Source organism: Poromitra crassiceps (genome assembly GCF_964638095.1).
Source record: "Poromitra crassiceps genome assembly, chromosome: 15".
NCBI classification, from domain to species: Eukaryota; Metazoa; Chordata; class Actinopteri; order Beryciformes; family Melamphaidae; genus Poromitra; species Poromitra crassiceps.
Genome location: NC_139634.1, coordinates 4,010,278 through 4,030,116, shown reverse-complemented (window position 1 = coordinate 4,030,116; position 19,839 = coordinate 4,010,278). Strand labels below are relative to the sequence as shown.

Sequence of the window (19,839 nt, the reverse complement as noted above, 5' to 3'; positions counted from 1 at the left end):
AGTTTTGCTTGCACCTGTGTTACTTCCTGCCTTTTAGACACAAATTGGGTGGGAAGTGAAAAAGGCTAACTGGAATGGCACTAAACCCCCTATGGAAAGAAAGCATCATGAATGTTGTTCATCACACCCCTGTGTTTACCCTGCTATGACAGTCAGAAGGCTTACTGGTGAGTGTGAAGGTCTATGGCAACAACAACAAAAGTTGAATACACAGCAACCCGCACATAACAGTCACGCAAGTGGAATAATAGTGGATTGTTATCCACTATAATGTCTTTGTATTCTTATTCAACTGTAATTCTTTAACCTTCATGACTATAAAGCATATTGAGTTGATGAAGGTAGAGAATTATTGAATAACCAGCAGCACTCTCTACTGGCCATTTTGCATAATAAATTAGTAAAGGTCCTAAAGTTGAGTAAATTGCCTATATAGATGGTTTTCACAGAATTGTGTTGCTAGTGGAACAGTTTGGAACCTAGCTTATGTCCTGTCAGTTATTGTACTTGCAAACACTGCAACAGGAAGTAAGCTGGGGAGATTTTGGAATGTTTATGTTGTCGAGTTGAAACAGATACCAGTGATTCTCAAACTGTTTCACATCATGGCCTATAGGCTCTTTTCACAGCAACCTTTTGAGGTGGTAAAACAGGCGTAACCAATAGCATCAATGAGGGCCCCTGCCACTGGAACACCTAAACGGATTGATACCATAATTCATGGTATTTTTAACACCTGCTTTACATCCTGCTTTTACCACCTCAAAACGGTTGCTGTGAGATGAGTCCGTACCTCTGCAAACTGTATGTATACTAGTTTGTATGGGTTTGTTATGTTGGTAACACCCCCCCCCTCACTCTCTCTCTCTCTCTCTCTCTCTTTCTTTTTCTCTCTCTCTCTCTCTCTCGTGCTCCCCCTGTAACCAGTGTCACCCTCCCATCATTTCAATCTGAATAGCATCTTCATCATCACATATACAGACAGTCACATTGTTTGCACAGAGTTCCAGGAATGAATGAATTTGCATTAATATCAGTGTTTATGATCAGTTTCAGTGTGCCTCCTCCAGCATAAAGAGCGTTCTGTAGGTTAGGCAAAGCAGAGAGGCGCGCTCGGCTCGCCCGTCATCCACTGGTCTCCTGCCACCACGCCAGGTAAGAAATGAACCATTAAAATAAGATTTCTCACGATAATTCTCAGTATAATGACAACCACCCTATAATAGTGTGTCCCTGCCATCACAATTGCTACTCATTGTCTGTTTAAATGATCGTTTTTTTATGTTTATCGACTAGTAAACAATGTTTTGTCTTGTTCTGTGTCCACATTGCTTCAGCACCTTGTCACTTATGTGTCAAGAAAACGAGGATATCCTTCTGTGTCTGGGTGGCAGTTCCTGTCTGAAGAATTCAGAAGATACCGTTTAATGACACGAGCCTTTGGTCTAACACAGTATGGCTGTGAAGGAGATGTTCCTATATCCTCTGCTTGGCAATCTCCTCATCAGTAAGCAACCACACTTTTGAATTTGACAGACCTGTTTTCTCTTTCTCTGGATATGTACTGTATGCTTGTTCATGTCCACACGTCTGACACTCTCTCTCTCTCTCTCTCTCACTCTCTCTCTCTCTCTCTCTCTCTCTCTCACTCTCTCTCTCTCTATCTCACTCTCTCTCTCTCTCCTCTTTCATGGTAGCTGGGCTTTGCTCTGCCTGTGTCTTTGCCCCGTGTCTGAAGTGCCAAGCAGGTGAAACTGTGGCAGTCAACAGATCAGCCGGTACCCCTCTTTATTCTCTATATCAGAGGTTCTCAAATGTTTTTCAGCCAAGGAGCCCTTACAAGATAGAAAATATACCGGGGACCCCCTCATTCTGATTTGTGATTTTGAGCTAAGCTTAATTGTTTCCACGGTAACGTGCTTGACTTTTAAATTGATAGGTTTGTTAGATTAGAATGTAATCCATGAACCATTTTAGATTTAAAGCATACAATATTTTCGTTGAACTATGAAGCTTTTTAGGAGGTACGGTGGTGCAGTGGTAAGCACTATCGCCTCACAGCTCGAAGGTCGTGGGTTCGATTCCCACCTGGGACGATGTGAACGCTGAAGGAATGCGTGCCCGTCCGCATGTCCTCGAGTGCCCACCGCCCGGGTGGGGTCGTCAAAAGGGCCTTTCTGTGTGGAGTTTGCATGTTCTCCCCGTGCCTCCCGGGGGTTTACTTCATATAGGAACCCCCTTCACAAAAACATGCAATATCCTGGTTGCAAATGTGGTTCCTCCTCTGGTCGTTAAGGGCGCCTGTTCAGAGGGAGGGGAACTGGTTGGAATAGCGTGAACCTCCCACGTGCTATGTCCTACCGGTGAAGCTTCCCCTGTCAGGTGAAAAGAAGCGGCTGGCTGACTGCCCATGTCTCGGAGGAAGCATGGAGCCAGTCTCGGCTCTCCCCAGATCGGCAGTGGATGGAGTAGCAACCAGGATTGAGAAATCAAGTGAGCACTAATGGGGTATAAAATGGGAGAAAAAAAAAAAAAAAAAAAAAAACTATGAAGCTTTTGCACAAAAAAAAGGTTTTATTTTTATTTCCCTGAAAACTTTTCGCGGAACCCCTTGCAAAGTGCCACGGACCCACTGCTCTATATAGACTTCATCATCACTCAATACAATCTACCCAGTGAATGTGTCAGAACATTCTCTGTCCCTTAGTGTGTTGTTATAGTGTGTGTGTGTGTGTGTGTGTGTGTGTGTGTGTGTGTGTTGTTATAGTGTGCTGCTAAGATACACAAGAAAACAGCTCTGAGTCTTCTTCTTGTCTCTCTTCTGTCTCCCTGTAGATTTTTGTGATCTCTGCTCAAAGAATTTTACAAAGAATTTTACATGCATCGATGGTAAGTACCCAGTTTCCTCCAAATTCTCCCCTCAAAATGAATAATTCATGCACTTAAATGCTGACTATGATTGTATTCCGTCACTTCCACATGAACTACTGTGTACTGTATTAATAATATGTAGGTTCCAGAAAAGTGCAAAACAGGAAAGCTGCAACTGTAGGAATATGAACAGCAACGAACGACATAAAGTGTTGCACTGATGTGATTTCTCCATGCTGTTGTCCATCCATCCATCTCTAAAACATCTGCTCGACCCATCAACAGAGCTGCAGGTGTCTGTCAATGCCAGCGCTTCATCACCATTGCAGGAGGGCGCGGTCCTCACCATGGAATGTGTGCATAACCTGCTCCCATTGGCTGTGGAGTTTGAGTGGCAGAAGGACGAGAAAACCCTGGAAGGCCAGAATACCAGCAAGCTGACGCTCAAAGTGTTCACACGTGACAAGGGCGCCTATCACTGCAGTGTCAGGAGCCCGTGTGGCAATTGCACGTCTCAGCCACACGAGGTCACTGTATCCGGTAGCCAGACATTTCTCTGCTCTCTGAGTTTCTGATGCATGTTGTCTTTGTCGTTTTGATTGGCTTTTAGTTATTAGAAGTTACAGGCATGAGGGAAGCGCATTTTACGGTTTCTGAATAGAGAGGCGAAGTGACCGCCTACTTCCTGCTTCAGCACTGTACCAGAGATTGTCATCCGCCATTTATTTTCCCATACACTTTTCGTAAAATGCGTATAAAAATAGTTTTACTGGTTTGAACCAAACGGTTCAGATATATTTAGAAACAGGAGAGATCGCATAACATTTCACCCTGACCTGATTATAGCATTAGCTGAACCGTTTGGTTCGACGAAGTACAACTATTTTATAAGCATTTTACGAAATGTCTATGGGAAAATAATTGGCGGATAAAAATCTCTGGTACAGTGCTGAAGCAGGAAGTGACGTTCCACTTTGCCTCTATTAGAACGAGTTAGCAGAAAGATTTCATGACATTCTAGCTATTATAATAAAATGCTACAATACCTCAATAACCCTCTATAGCAGTGATACTCAACCCCAAGCTCTAGAGCCACATGCTGCTCCTTTGGTAGTTGTGGCTCTTTTAATCCTACTTAAAATAATTAAATATATTTAAAAATATATATATATATATTCATATTTATATAAAATCTAATAAAATAATGGGAGGAAAGGGACTTTTTGGGGATTGTGGCTCTTTCGAAGCTTTTGTTTTTGTCAGTGTGGCTCCTGAGTAGCGAGACTGTACCACTGATCTATAGCAATCTGTGTCTCATGCATGTCTGTCTGTCTGTCCGTCTGTGTGTGTGTGTGTGTGTGTGTGTGTGTGTGTGTGTGTGTGTGTGTGTGTGTGTGTGTGTGTGTGTGTGTGTGTGTGTGTGTGTGTGTGTGTGTGTGTGTGTGTGTGTGTGTGTGTGTTGTGTCTCTCAGACAGCACTGTGGTGATACTGGTGATCTGTGGAGTTTCAGCGGTGCTGCTGATCGTGCTCCTGGCTGTGGCCATGAAGTGCAAGCTGAAAAAAGAGAATGGTGAGTGAGAGTTTTTATATATATATATATATATATATATATATATATATATATATATATATATATATATATATATACACATCAGATATGCTGTCAACGTAGGTTTCCCCCTTTGAAAGAAAGCAATACATTTTTCAGTGAGTACATACATTAACAGCAAGGGGGTGCTGTGGGGACACTTAAATTATGGATTGGACCTTTATGTACATCATCAAGTGTGACATTTTGCTCGCTGTCTCTCCCTCTCTCTCCCTCTCTCTCTCCCTCTCTCCCTCTCACTGTCTCTCCCCGCCCTCTCTCTCTCTCTCTCTCTCTCTCTCTCCCTCTCTCCCCACCCTCTCTCTCTCTCTCTCTCTCCCTCTCACTGTCTCTCCCCGCCCTCTCTCTCCTCTCACTGTCTCTCCCCGCCCTCTCTCTCTCCCTCTCTCTCTCTCTCTCCCCGCCCTCTCTCTCTCTCTGTCTCTCTCCCCGCCCTCTCTCTCTCTCTCTCTCTCCCTCTCACTGTCTCTCCCCGTCCTCTCTCTCTCTCTCCCCGCCCTCTCTCTCTCTCTCTCTCTCTCTCCTCTCACTGTCTCTCCCCGCCCTCTCTCTCTGTCTCTCTCTCTCTCCCTCTCACTGTCTCTCCCTGCCCTCTCTCTCTCTCTCTCTCTCCCCGCCCTCTCTCTCTCTCTCTCTCTCTCTCTCTCTCTGCAGCTGACCGTCAGAGAAGGAAGGAGCAGAGGGCACGGGAACAGCAGAGGGATCCACACGTCAGATGAGACACAGACATGCTAACTAACCACCCTTTTATATGAACATACATGATATGAATAGTAATAAACACTAGTAGGCTATATAATTGCTGTTATAATTGCTCTCGTATAATGCCAAATAGTTTGATATAGAAATAAAAACGGGGTTATGTATTTGAGGTCAAGTGTGTGTGTGGGTTTGTAAGAGGCCATTTCCAAACGTTAGTCACGCCCACTGCCCAGAAAGCCTAGAACTGTTTTAATCCAGGCGTAACACGGGCGTGCTGAAACTAATCCTGCTGAATGCTCCACTCACAGGAACACACACACACACACACACACACACACACACACACACACACACACACACACACACACACACACACACACACGCAGACACACACAGACACACACACACACACACACACACAGACACACACACACACACACACACACACACACACAGACACACACACACACACACACACACACACACACGCAGACACACACACACAGACAGACACTCACCACTCCCACAGAGCAGCTTGACAGCAGCTAGCATGTCACGGATGTCCACTCCCCTCCAGCCAATAGAGGGAGCTATGTGGGATTTGAGAGTTGACTCATGAACACAGAAATGAGTTCCCTGCTTCAACAATGCCATATAATCCTTTGAAGTCTAAACTGTTCCCTACATATGAGTGGCCCTTAATGTCTGTTTGTCTGCAGTCCATAATGTGACAATGTCCCTCATGGTTTGTGTGTGGGTTAGGGTTAGGGTTAGTCTGCCTGTGTGTCAGGAAGGGTTTAGGTTAGGGTTAGTCTGCCTGTGTGTCAGGCAGCGTTAGGTTTAGGGTTAGCATTAGTGTTATGGTTAGGGTTAGTCTGCCTGTGTGTCAGGCAGGGTTAGGTTTAGGGTTAGCATTAGCGTTAGGGTTAGGGTTAGTCTGCCTGTGTGTCAGGAAGGGTTTAGGTTAGGGTTAGTCTGCCTGTGTGTCAGGAAGGGTTTAGGTTAGGGTTAATCTGCCTGTGTGTCAGGCAGGGTTAGGGTTAGGGTTAGCATTAGCGTTATGGTTAGGGTTAGTCTGCCTGTGTGTCAGGCAGGGTTAGGTTTAGGGTTAGCATTCTCGTTAGGGTTAGGGTTAGTCTGCCTGTGTGTCAGGCAGGGTTAGGTTAGGGGTTAGCATTAGCGTTAGGGTTAGTCTGCCTGTGTGTCAGGCAGGGTTGTTTCTTTGGTTTCCTCCACAACAGGTGGCTAAGGGATAATCCAGGTAAATCTCCACTGTAAAGTGGAGTCAGAGGGATGGGCAGGGGGCGGGGCAGGGAAGAGGGCGGGGCAGAACAGGGGCGGTTGAGGTGGCCTCTGCATGGCTGACCAGGGCTAATTCTGGCCTCCTAATCCCGGCCCCATCCACCCTCCCCCTCTTCCTGTACCTGCTAACTCCACGGCGGTGAGCAGGTAGACATTACTGTCCCTTACACACACTCACCTACCTACAACTACAAGTTGATTGGAGAGGAGGAGAGACCGGTGGTCCCTCTCTGTCCGCTGGATAACGAACACACCTGACAGCCTCACCGGAGAATGTAGCTGCAGCCCCTCCAGAACAAGCCACAGGACACACGCCACCATGGGAGAAGCTCAGAAGGTAGGTGACCTGATCAGGAGCAGAGGCCTTGAACCACATGTTAGCCTATTTTGTTTGATCCAGGTTGCTAAGACAACAAACTTGTAAACCATCAAGTGTTTGAACACTGTCGCTGTAGGCCTGTAGAGGCACCCTCTCAGCTGTGATGGTTGGATTATCTAATTTTGTGTTGAAAAAAGCAATGATTTTGATTTACTATATCTGCATGTATACATCTAAAGGGGCGCTGTAATCAGACAAAAACAGCGTAGCATCTGTTACTTACCTAGAATAAAATATGTGTATATGTTAACGTAGCGGTAGGCTACCTGTTGTCATCTGCGTGTCTTGACTTGTACTGTGTGCGTTTGTGCAACCTTGCTTCATGCTAATCACATTCATTAGGGCAGCATTATATGAATGGGGCTGTAATAAACGAGCGCTTTTCTAAATGAAGCTACAGATTAGTTCTAAAGATAGGCTCAAAAGTGTGTCAGCTGTGACAGAGCTGACCTCATCAGAAGGAGATCAGTGTGCTTCTCATGAACATGATGTTGGAAGGTTCACACAAAGTCACATGACAAGGAAAATAGGGGCTTGATATTTATTGCAAAATATTATTAAATTCTCTCTGCTTTTCCAAGAACATGACATCAAAATAAGCTGAGAGTGTCGTTTTTTTGTAACAACCTAGACAAGCTTTTTTTTTTTTGTCAAAAGTAGAAATACTATAAAACTGTAATTTCTCACCTTTGATCACTTACGTTTCTAAGGCAAATGATTCACCTCTTCACAAGATGAGTTAGTTAATGTACCCACCACTGCCCCGCCCCCTCTGCTGCCCCCTGCAGGGCTTACTCTCAGTCATTCAGAAGCTGAAGGGCTCCACGGAGCGGGAGCTGAGGATAGTGCTGCTGGGCCTCGACAACGCCGGCAAGACCACCCTGCTGAAGAGCCTCGCCTCCGAGGATGTCAACACCATCACACCCACACAGGTACCGCACACACACACACGCACGCAAGAACGCACGCACACACACGCATGCAAGAATGCACGCACACACACGCACGCAAGAACGCACGCACACGCACACACACACACACACACACACACACACACACACACACACACACACACACACACACACACACACACACACAAAACTACACACTATAACCTCAAGGAAAGTCATGCATATCTCTTATGTGTCCTTGATTACATTCAATGTATCCCAACAGGCAGTGGTGGCCTAAAAGTTAGAGAAGCGAGCTTGTGACTGGAAGGTCGTGGGTTCAATCCCCGGGACCATCAGGATAAATCTGGGTGGGGAAAGTGGAAAAAGCAGCACTTGCCCCTCCCTCATTAGCACCACTGAGGTGCCCTTGAGCAAAGCCCTTAACCCACAACTGCTCCAGTGGAGCTGCTCAGTGGCCAGCAGATCTGACTGTGGTTGTACTGGCCAGTTCCAGGCACTCCAGAAAATAGTGGATTGCTCGCAGTGAGACTCCCCCTGTATTAAATAAATGTAAAGACAAAAACATTTAGGAATTCTATTCCAAAACTCGTTTGCATCATTACTTGATGTTCAAATGAAGTATCTCTGAAATATACAGGATGCAGTCTGTAAGTGTTACTGTCAAATTAACAACTCAACTTACTACCTGTCTACCTAAAGACGCCACCTTTCCAAATGGTGCCTTTCTCTTATTGGAGTGAAACTTCGAATGCTACACACGTCTTTGCTATGCACTGTGCTACGAGCCAGACATGATGCTACACACGTCTTTGCTATGCACTGTGCTATGAGCCAGACATGATGCTACACACATCTTTGCTATGCACTGTGCTACGAGCCAGACATAATGCTACACACGTCTTTGCTATGCACTGTGCTACGAGCCAGACATAATGCTACACACATCTTTGCTATGCACTGTGCTACGAGCCAGACATAATGCTACACACATCTTTGCTATGCACTGTGCTACTAGCCAGACATAATGCTACACACGTCTTTGCTATGCACTGTGCTACGAGCCAGACATAATGCTACACACGTCTTTGCTATGCACTGTGCTACGAGCCAGACATAATGCTACACACGTCTTTGCTATGCACTGTGCTACTAGCCAGACATAATGCTACACACATCTTTGCTATGCACTGTGCTACTAGCCAGACATAATGCTACACACATCTTTGCTATGCACTGTGCCATGAGCCAGACATAATGCTACACACATCTTTGCTATGCACTGTGCTACTAGCCAGACATAATGCTACACACGTCTTTGCTATGCACTGTGCCATGAGCCAGACATAATGCTACACACATCTTTGCTATGCACTGTGCTACGAGCCAGACATAATGCTACACACGTCTTTGCTATGCACTGTGCTACGAGCCAGACATAATGCTACACATGTCTTTGCTATGCACTGTGCTACTAGCCAGACATAATGCTACACACATCTTTGCTATGCACTGTGCTACTAGCCAGACATAATGCTACACACATCTTTGCTATGCACTGTGCCATGAGCCAGACATAATGCTACACATGTCTTTGCTATGCACTGTGCCACGAGCCAGACATAATGCTACACACGTCTTTGCTATGCACTGTGCTACGAGCCAGACATAATGCTACACACATCTTTGCTATGCACTGTGCTACGAGCCAGACATAATGCTACACACATCTTTGCTATGCACTGTGCCATGAGCCAGACATAATGCTACACACGTCTTTGCTATGCACTGTGCTACGAGCCAGACATGATGCTACACACGTCTTTGCTATGCACTGTGCTACGAGCCAGACATAATGCTACACATGTCTTTGCTATGCACTGTGCCACGAGCCAGACATGATGCTACACACGTCTTTGCTATGCACTGTGCTACTAGCCAGACATGATGCTACACACGTCTTTGCTATGCACTGTGCTACGAGCCAGACATGATGCTACACACGTCTTTGCTATGCACTGTGCTACGAGCCAGACATAATGCTACACATGTCTTTGCTATGCACTGTGCTACGAGCCAGACATAATGCTACACATGTCTTTGCTATGCACTGTGCCACGAGCCAGACATAATGCTACACACGTCTTTGCTATGCACTGTGCTACTAGCCAGACATGATGCTACACACGTCTTTGCTATGCACTGTGCTACGAGCCAGACATAATGCTACACACGTCTTTGCTATGCACTGTGCTACGAGCCAGACATAATGCTACACACATCTTTGCTATGCACTGTGCTACGAGCCAGACATGATGCTACACATGTCTTTGCTATGCACTGTGCTACGAGCCAGACATGATGCTACACATGTCTTTGCTATGCACTGTGCTACGAGCCAGACATGATGCTACACATGTCTTTGCTATGCACTGTGCTACGAGCCAGACATAATGCTACACACGTCTTTGCTATGCACTGTGCCACGAGCCAGACATAATGCTACACACGTCTTTGCTATGCACTGTGCTACGAGCCAGACATGATGCTACACACGTCTTTGCTATGCACTGTGCTACGAGCCAGACATAATGCTACACACGTCTTTGCTATGCACTGTGCTACGAGCCAGACATAATGCTACACACGTCTTTGCTATGCACTGTGCTACGAGCCAGACATAATGCTACACACGTCTTTGCTATGCACTGTGCCACAAGCCAGACATGATGCTACACACGTCTTTGCTATGCACTGTGCCACGAGCCAGACATAATGCTACACATGTCTTTGCTATGCACTGTGCTACGAGCCAGACATAATGCTACACACGTCTTTGCTATGCACTGTGCTACGAGCCAGACATAATGCTACACATGTCTTTGCTATGCACTGTGCTACGAGCCAGACATAATGCTACACATGTCTTTGCTATGCACTGTGCTACGAGCCAGACATAATGCTACACACGTCTTTGCTATGCACTGTGCTACGAGCCAGACATAATGCTACACACGTCTTTGCTATGCACTGTGCTACGAGCCAGACATAATGCTACACACGTCTTTGCTATGCACTGTGCTACGAGCCAGACATAATGCTACACACGTCTTTGCTATGCACTGTGCCACGAGCCAGACATAATGCTACACATGTCTTTGCTATGCACTGTGCTACGAGCCAGACATAATGCTACACACGTCTTTGCTATGCACTGTGCCACGAGCCAGACATAATGCTACACATGTCTTTGCTATGCACTGTGCCACGAGCCAGACATAATAAAAGGCAGAGGGATTTTATCTAAGCTTGAGAGAGCAGGTGGGCTTTGCACGCTCCTCTTCAAAGAAATTAGATTCAGAAATAACCTTTTCCTTTCCTGGCATCTCGTTAAATGAAATTATTTCCCCTGAAGAACACCTGTTTTAAGTCTGAGCAGCAAGAAAGATACTGATGTGAGGATGTTAGATCATCCTGTTAGATGTTAAATACCCTTTTATTAGGAGGAGATCAACCGTAGCTCAGACTTGCACGCTCTCACAACATATTCTTCCTCGGAGGAGACCCCAACGGTGCTGTGAGGCCGCTTTATCATCCTCCTTTCCCATGAGATGATCTAACCTCTAATGCAGGTATCTAATACTTGACATACAGCAGACACACAGCCAGCCAGGCCCTGGGACACACAGCCAGGCCCTGGGACACACAGCCAGGCCCTGGGACACACAGCCAGGCCCTGGGACACACAGCCAGGCCCTGGGACACACAGCCAGGCCCTGGGGCACGAGAGTGGCAGCTCACCAGGGAGCGAGGATGCAGTGAGAGAAGGCAATAGTCAGTGCACAGCTAAACCACACTTGACACATAAACACAGACACCGCGGCTCATCCTTCCAGCCTTATCCTCAGATTGGCTCCTCAGCTGGCCTTCAGGATCATGTTGTTACACTGAAGCAGAAAGAGGCGCATTATGAAGAAAGCTTGATATATATATATATATATATATATATATATATATATATATATATATATATATATATATATATATATATATATATATATATATATACATATGTGTGTGTGTATTTGACACATTGACCAACAACTGACCTCCTTGACCTTATAAACACCTAAAGTGCATCCTGCTGAAACAAAACAAGGGCAGAATATAGAGCAGTCAAGAATTGAGCTGTATTATTGTGTGTAGAGGTTTCTGGTTGGTCGGGGCGCCTGTTCAGTAGGGGTGTCAAAAATAATCGATTATAAGATGCATCGTGATGTGATATATATATATATATATATAATGGAAGTACATGCATTTGTTTATTTTAAGTATGGATCATAATACAATGCAATTCCAAATGCACTTTTATTTTAAAAGTAGCCACACAGTGAGAAAAAAGAAAGTGAGAAAAAATAAATCATGTATTGGGGAAAAAAAGTGATGCATCGATTTAAGATGTATCGAGATGCTTTAATCGAATCGAATCGTAGCCCTCTGAATCGTAATCGAATCGAATCGTGAGGCCAGTGAAGATTCACAGCCCTACTGTTCAGGGTGGAGGGGAACTGGGGGGGATAGCGTGATCCTCCCACACGCTACGTCCTGCTGGTGAAACCCCTCGCTGTCAGGTGAAAAGAAGCGGCTGGCAACTGCACATGTGTCAGAAGAAGCATGTGCTAGTCTACGGCTCTCCCCAGATCGGCAGAGGGGTCGGAGCAACCAAATACAATTGGAGAGAAAATGGGAGAAAAATCTGAAAAAACTTGATTAAAAAAAGAAAATGATTGAGCTGTATTTATTTAACCCATCACAGAACATCTCTGTGTTTCCGTGGCTCACATTTAGTTCAAAGATCTAAATCAGGCATTGTTCTCTTGAAAGACTGACGCAGGTGCCAGCATTAAATTGAAAGGAAAGGCAGTGATCTATCTGCTTTGTGTCTAACTTCAGGGCTTTAACATAAAGAGCGTGGCCTCTCACGGCATGAAACTCAATGTGTGGGACATCGGAGGACAGAGGAAGATCAGGTCCTTCTGGAAGAAGTACCTGGAAAACACAGACCTACTGGTGAGTGAGAAAACATGGATCCCTCTCAATTCTATGCTAATTTAATGTTCTCCTGAGGGAGATATGGGTTGCAGAGATGGTTCTCATTGAAATAGCAGCTAGAACATGTGAGAAAAGCAATGAAAACAACATCGCATAAAAGCACAGCCAAACACATAACAAATGATCACAGCATATAGCACACAAACATGAGCTGAAACCAGACAGTATGGAGTCATTAATGTGATACAGTGCAACACATCATTTCATCATGTGCAAATGAATTGTATGCTGATGAAGGCACAAAATGTCAGGTAACACCTTTAGAAATGTACACACACACACACACACACACACACACACACACACACACACACACACACACAGACACACACACACACACACACACACACACACACACACACACACACACACACACACACACACACACACACACACACACACACACACACACACACACACAGTGAATACTGATGCACTTGGATGGAAAAATACTTTCTTCAATGTATTCCCCCTATGTACCTTTCAATAACTAAGAGTATGATTCCATTCTCATGTGTTTGTTCTTCAGATCTATGTTATAGACAGTGTTCTCATGTGTTTGTTCTTCAGATCTATGTTATAGACAGTGTTCTCATGTGTTTGTTCTTCAGATCTATGTTATAGACAGTGCAGACAAGAAGCGCTTTGAGGAGACGGGACTGGTGAGATTGATGTTACACTCTGAATCCCTGCAGACAATAATCACAAATTGAAAAAATAAAGCTTAACAGAATTAAAATATGTGAATCTCATGTTCAGGTTGTCTCTTTTACTTTTAGATAAATGAAAATGAATAAATGAATAACTAAGTCAAATTGTGTGTGTGTGTGTGTGTGTGTGTGTGTGTGTGTGTGTGTGTGTGTGTGTGTGTGTGTGTCTGTGTGTGCGTGCGTGCGTGCGTGCGTGCGTGTGTGCGTGCGTGCGTGCGTGCGTGCGCACGTGTGTGTGTGTAGGAGCTGTCTGAGCTGATTGATGAGGAGAACCTTAAAGGTGTTCCGGTGCTCGTCTTTGCCAATAAGCAGGATCTGGCCACGGCGTCGCCGGCCAGTGAGATAGCCGAGGGCCTGAACCTGCACACGTACCGCGACCGCGAGTGGCAGATCCAGGCCTGCTCGGCCGTGTCCGGGGAGGGAGTTCAGGTCCGACCCGCTCCCAACTTTCATTCATTCATATCTCCTCAGATACAACACCAATTCACTTCAATAGACCCATTTTCACAGCAACCGTTTTGAGGTGGTAAAGCAGGAAGTACAGCAGGTGTAACCAATACCAAACCATTCATAATTAACCCTTACCATTAATGATTTAAGTGTTCCAGTGCCAGGGGCCTCATTAATGTTATTGGTTAGTAACCAATAACACTTACACACCTGCTTTACTTCCTGCTTTCCCACCTCAAAACGGTTACTGTGAAAAGGGCCTATTCACTCCCAGCTTCTCAACAGCAATATAGTAACTGAAGTAACGTTATGGTACTTAAAGGAATAGTCCACCCAAAAGTGACAATTCTGTCATCGTCTACTCACCCTCATGCCAAATGAAACAGGAAGTGTGTTAGTCCATATAACACACAGGAAGTGTGTTAGTCCATGTAACACACAGCAAGTTTGTTAGTCCATGTAACACACAGGGAGGTTGTTAGTCCATGTAACACACAGGGAGGTTGTTAGTCCATGTAACACACAGGGAGGTTGTTAGTCCATGTAACACACAGGGAGGTTGTTAGTCCATGTAACACACAGGGAGGTCGTTAGTCCATGTAACACACAGGGAGGTCGTTAGTCCATATAACACACAGGGAGGTCGTTAGTCCATGTAACACACAGGGAGGTTGTTAGTCCATGTAACACACAGGGAGGTTGTTAGTCCATGTAACACACAGGGAGGTTGTTAGTCCATGTAACACACAGGGAGGTCGTTAGTCCATGTAACACACAGGGAGGTCGTTAGTCCATGTAACACACAGGGAGGTTGTTAGTCCATGTAACACACAGGGAGGTTGTTAGTCCATGTAACACACAGGGAGGTTGTTAGTCCATGTAACACACAGGGAGGTTGTTAGTCCATGTAACACACAGGGAGGTTGTTAGTCCATGTAACACACAGGGAGGTTGTTAGTCCATATAACACACAGGGAGGTTGTTAGTCCAAAACCGTTTTCCCACATGCGTACCGGAAAATTACCTGTAAGTCAATATCGGACATTTCCCGGAATTTCCCTTCACACCTGGGCGCTCGCAAGTGGGAATATAGCAGCGAAATTGCCTGTATGTTGGGGGGCGGGGGGAGGGGGGAGCTTATTTTGGGGGTCGGCAAAACTCTGACTTAAGAGCAGCGTCAAGCCAGCATAATAAACACAGCCGATTTCCCCCCTCCCCTCTCTGCTCGGGAGAGGCCAGTCCTCCGCACTTCGCAGCAGCCACACAGGACAGACACAGCGAGAATGGCAGAGGCTTGCAAGCTGCCCAACGCTTGTATGTATGTAGAGAAAGCAAATGCACAAAGCGAAATGTGGAAGTAGTTTGCTTTGATGTGCGCGAATGATTAGATGATGCACGCTGGAAGTGAACGTTAAGCAACGTGTGTACACCTCGCCCATGAGAGAAGGACCGGTGTCGCGGCAAATGACTGGACCCGTTCTACATTTGTGTTCCTTATCGCGCATACCGCTCTTCTGACTGGCTCGAAACTGGTGAAATGTCCGCGACGACGGGGTCGCGCTTATACCGGCACGACAACTTTCACACATGAAGGCATTAGACCACGTTCCGGTCATTTAGCGGTAAAAGGCGCATGTGGGAAAACAGCTCAAGTAACACACAGGGAGGTTGCCAGCACAACTTCCTAGCAGCTTTCTCCAAAACAGCTGGAGTCAAGATCTGTTCTTGTGTGTTATATGGACAAACTTAGCATGTGTTTCCACTGGCATGAGGGGGGGGGGGGGTATGATGACAGAATTTTCAGTTTGGGGTGAACTATCCCTTTAACATCAGTCTTATTTATTGCTTTGACTTGTCCTGTTTGATATTTTAAAATACAGTATTTTCCATCTCCAAAATGACTGATCTATCTGATTTTGAGTTTGTTTTTATTCACAGGACGGCATGAACTGGATTTGCAACAACATTGGAAATAAGAAGAAATGAACCAGCATCCGTAACGACGTCGACCAGAGTGACAGAGAATCTGTGACCGTCATTTTCCTTTGCAATGTTTTTGAAGGTTTCTGTGAGGAACGAGGAACCAAACGTGTCACCTTGTCAAAACACCTAGAAAGCTCAAGCGTGGATGAAAGAAGACTCCAATTATCTGTCATTATCCTCAATTTCAGTGTTTTATTTTGATGGACATTTGAAAATATAGCCAAATTAATGAAATTCTGTAGTGTAAGTGAATGAGGCACTTAATGATAACCCTTGTATCATCAAAATGGATGTAGTTTTTTCTCTCCTTGTCCCAAAGTTCATCTTCTGGAGAATCTGCTTTCTTTCTTATCTTACACAATGAGAGAACCAAGTGTCTAGCCATGTGGAGCTGTTGGGTTAGGCTGTGATATATAGACACCAGTCCAGTATGAGTGTAAAGTATGGGTGGTGTTGTGTTTGATGTGTTTTGAGGTTTTTGACATTAAAATCATTAGCCATTTCTGCCTTCTTGTTTGCAAACCCGATCAAACCATCAACAGTTTCAGTGACCAAATTGTGCTGCGGGTGGAGAGAAAGCCTGAGAGGTTTGGGTTAGTTAAAGATGCCCTAAAGCAGGTCGTTCCCAACCTTTTTTGGCACAAAAATCTAGGGACCCCAGACATTCAAATGCAGTAAGCCTAAAGCTATATAAATGACTCTATAATGACTCATCATTTGTGTCTAATATGTTTTAAGTTAAATTACTGTAGCTTGTCAAAATCCTTAAAATGACTTCCCCTCCTTCTCCCTCATTAAAAATGCCAGAATGTGTCAATATTGGCTCCAAGTATTTGCGATGTCACAAATCATAATTGTAGGAAATCTCCTTTTCAGTGAGCGCGGAGACATTTTCCAAATTCAGAAGACAAGTGTGGAAACAGCCTTTGAGACGGTGTCAAACAGTAATGCTCAAACATCCACCTGAAGGAACAAGAGGAAAAACAAAAACATATTTTTGAGCGGAGGCGGCTCATTAAGAAAGTTCCAAACACACTCACACACCCCGATGATAAAGACATCCGTATTAATAGTCTAATAATGGTCAAACAAAAAAATAGCCAATTAAAAAATATCCCCCAAAACAAATGTGCGTAGATGTAAATGTGACTGTAAATGTCAACAGGTTGCTGAGCGACAAGAGGAACACTAACAAAGTGTCAGCTTCACACTGAACTGACGAGTGCTTACATTGTAGAGAGTGAGAGACTCATTGAAAGGTAGGAGCAGAAGAGAGAGAGAGAGGCCTGAACAAGATCTACAAGGCACAGCGAAATAAACAGAGCAGCAAATGAGACGGTGAGAGGCTGACGAGATGTTTCCTCCAAAATAATGTCAACTTCATATGTGAATACCTACAGTATGGTGAATACTGGCACTGATATACTATATAATACTATATGAATACTGGCACTGATATACTATATAATACTATATGAATACTGGCACTGATATACTATATAATACTATATGAATACTGGCACTGATATACTATATAATACTATATGAATACTGGCACTGATATACTATATGAATACTGGCACTGATATACTATATATACTATATGAATACTGGCACTGATATACTATATATACTATATGAATACTGGCACTGATATACTATATAATACTATATGAATACTGGCACTGATAGAAATGCAATGTGTCTCTCTTGCAACATTTACCTTTGATGAAGCTCGTGAAGGATCCCTTTGTCAACCAACCTGCCAGTCAAGTTTGACACAGGCATTTTTCTTTCTTTTGACTATTTTCCACAGAATTATGCAGTGATCAAAACAGTGTTAAAAAAATCAAAACCATTTCTTTAAAGCAGCCATCTTTTGCTTTGATAGAACGAAATTCATACGTAGGCATCAACTTCACTTTTAATATTTGTCTAAAAAAAAACTGATTTCAAGCATTTAAGCGTTTAAGCCTTTAGCTCAAAATGGCTTTAAGGTTGTGAAAAACATTCAATCGGGTCAGGTGTATCTACACTTCTGACTGATAGTGTTCTGCCTCGCCTCGTCTTCCCAGCAGAGATACCAGCACCTTGTTGGTCAGGGAAACATTCATTCTCCACAAAGTGAATGAGAGTGACCTTGATGTACTGTAGTCCCTCCACTAAGTGAATGAGAGTGACCTTGATGTACTGTAGTCCCTCCACTAAGTGAATGAGAGTGACCTTGATGTACTGTAGTCATGTTGGCTCTGCCCAGCTGCAGTTGGATCTTGTGTTGATGTCGTCTGGAGCTGTAATGAACCATCTGAAAGCACTCTAACATCACAACCGCTGGCCGGCTGTTGTCTGTCTGTGTCCTTCTGCTCTGTGTTGTCTTGTTGTCTGCTGTTTATAAGGGGGAGAGATAAGAGAGTCCTAAAGCATTTTGTTTTACCCATCAGGCTCTGGCTCCTGTTATAGGAGCACAGCAGGGGGTGAACCTGTACCCAGGCATTATTATAACGGTTTGAATGAGGTCCGGACATGAGCGAGACGAGTTGACATTTTTCCAAAGTGGTGTTAATTGCTCCTTATTTTGACCAACAGGTGGCAGTGTTAGAGAGTCTGACAGCCTTCATCTCATCACCCACAAGGAGGCCCTTCTCTTTGCCAGCGGGTGATTTGACGTTTGACACACACTGATTCCAGCGGGTGATTTGACACACACTGATTCCAGCGAGTGATTTGACACACACTGATTCCAGCGGGTGATTTGACACACACTGATTCCAGCGAGTGATTTGACACACACTGATTCCAGCGAGTGATTTGACACACACTGATTCCAGCGAGTGATTTGACACACACTGATTCCAGCGAGTGATTTGACACACACTGATTCCAGCGGGTGATTTGACACACACTGATTCCAGCGGGTGATTTGACACACACTGATTCCAGCGAGTGATTTGACACACACTGATTCCAGCAAAGTGATTTGACACACACACACTGATTCCAGCGGGTGTGTTTGCTGTTCCAAAGCTCAGATTGATCTGGCAACACTTTAGCTTCAGAAGCACGTCCTGCTACAATCAGCAAATCCTCCAGTCCCCCTCTCTCTCTCTCTCTTCCTCTCTCTCCCTCCCTCTCTCTCTCTCTCTCCCTCTCTCTCTCTCATAGGGGCGATGACATGGAAGCACAGATGGCATCAGAAGTGCTTTGTATTTTAAACTCATTCAAATCTCCAAATGGAAAATGACTCAAATCTCAAGGCATCGCTGATTGCTGGTGTGTGTGTGTGTGTGTGTGTGTGTGTGTGTGTGTGTGTGTGAGCCTCAAAGACTTTGCTTCCCTCCTGTGGTAAATGGTGTCACTGTCATGCTGGCAGCCCCTCACTAAGGGGGTTACCATGGCAACCCTGCCTGTTATCCGTGGTCCTCCAGCCTCGTCTCTCTCCCTTATGGTCCAGCTCTGCCTCTCTTGTCCTCTTGTCCTTCATTTCCTGCTCATCAGAAGACAGCACACGTCTGGCCGGCACAAAGAGGCTGGACAGTGGACACCTCTGGACAGTGGACAGTGGACACCTTTGCACAAAGACATTCCCGGGTAAGAACAAAGAAAATGTCTGTGTTTGCTCGACTGCTCGGAGCTGCTGCTGCTGCGTGTAAAGTGATGGAGCGATGATGGAGCAAACTGAACGATGGCAGGACTACAAGTCACGATGTTTGACAGCTGTCATTTTTCACCTGATGTTATCAGCAGTCTCATTTGTATCATCTTAATATCTTGCTTTTAACTCCATTTGAATGAATGTAGTATGTTCATAT

General features: G+C 44.9%; 2 protein-coding genes across 2 annotated transcripts; both read left to right on the top strand.

The window, feature by feature from the left end:
- The first annotated feature begins 1,088 nt into the window (after positions 1 to 1,088).
- Positions 1,089 to 5,353, top strand: LOC310790747 (uncharacterized protein). The gene is made up of 7 exons (XM_083652491.1): positions 1,089 to 1,155; positions 1,338 to 1,507; positions 1,698 to 1,778; positions 2,836 to 2,889; positions 3,157 to 3,411; positions 4,344 to 4,442; positions 5,136 to 5,353. Exons 2-7 carry the CDS (start codon positions 1,456 to 1,458, stop codon positions 5,198 to 5,200), a joined length of 606 nt encoding a protein of 201 aa, XP_083508617.1. The 5' UTR covers positions 1,089 to 1,155; positions 1,338 to 1,455; the 3' UTR covers positions 5,201 to 5,353.
- A 1,451-nt stretch (positions 5,354 to 6,804) lies between these two features.
- Positions 6,805 to 16,033, top strand: arl3l1 (ADP ribosylation factor like GTPase 3, like 1; the record flags this gene model as incomplete). The annotated part of the gene is made up of 6 exons (XM_083651646.1): positions 6,805 to 6,822; positions 7,653 to 7,796; positions 12,729 to 12,845; positions 13,499 to 13,549; positions 13,841 to 14,026; positions 15,986 to 16,033. 6 exons carry the CDS (start codon positions 6,805 to 6,807, stop codon positions 16,031 to 16,033), a joined length of 564 nt encoding a protein of 187 aa, XP_083507772.1.
- Positions 16,034 to 19,839: the final 3,806 nt, after the last annotated feature.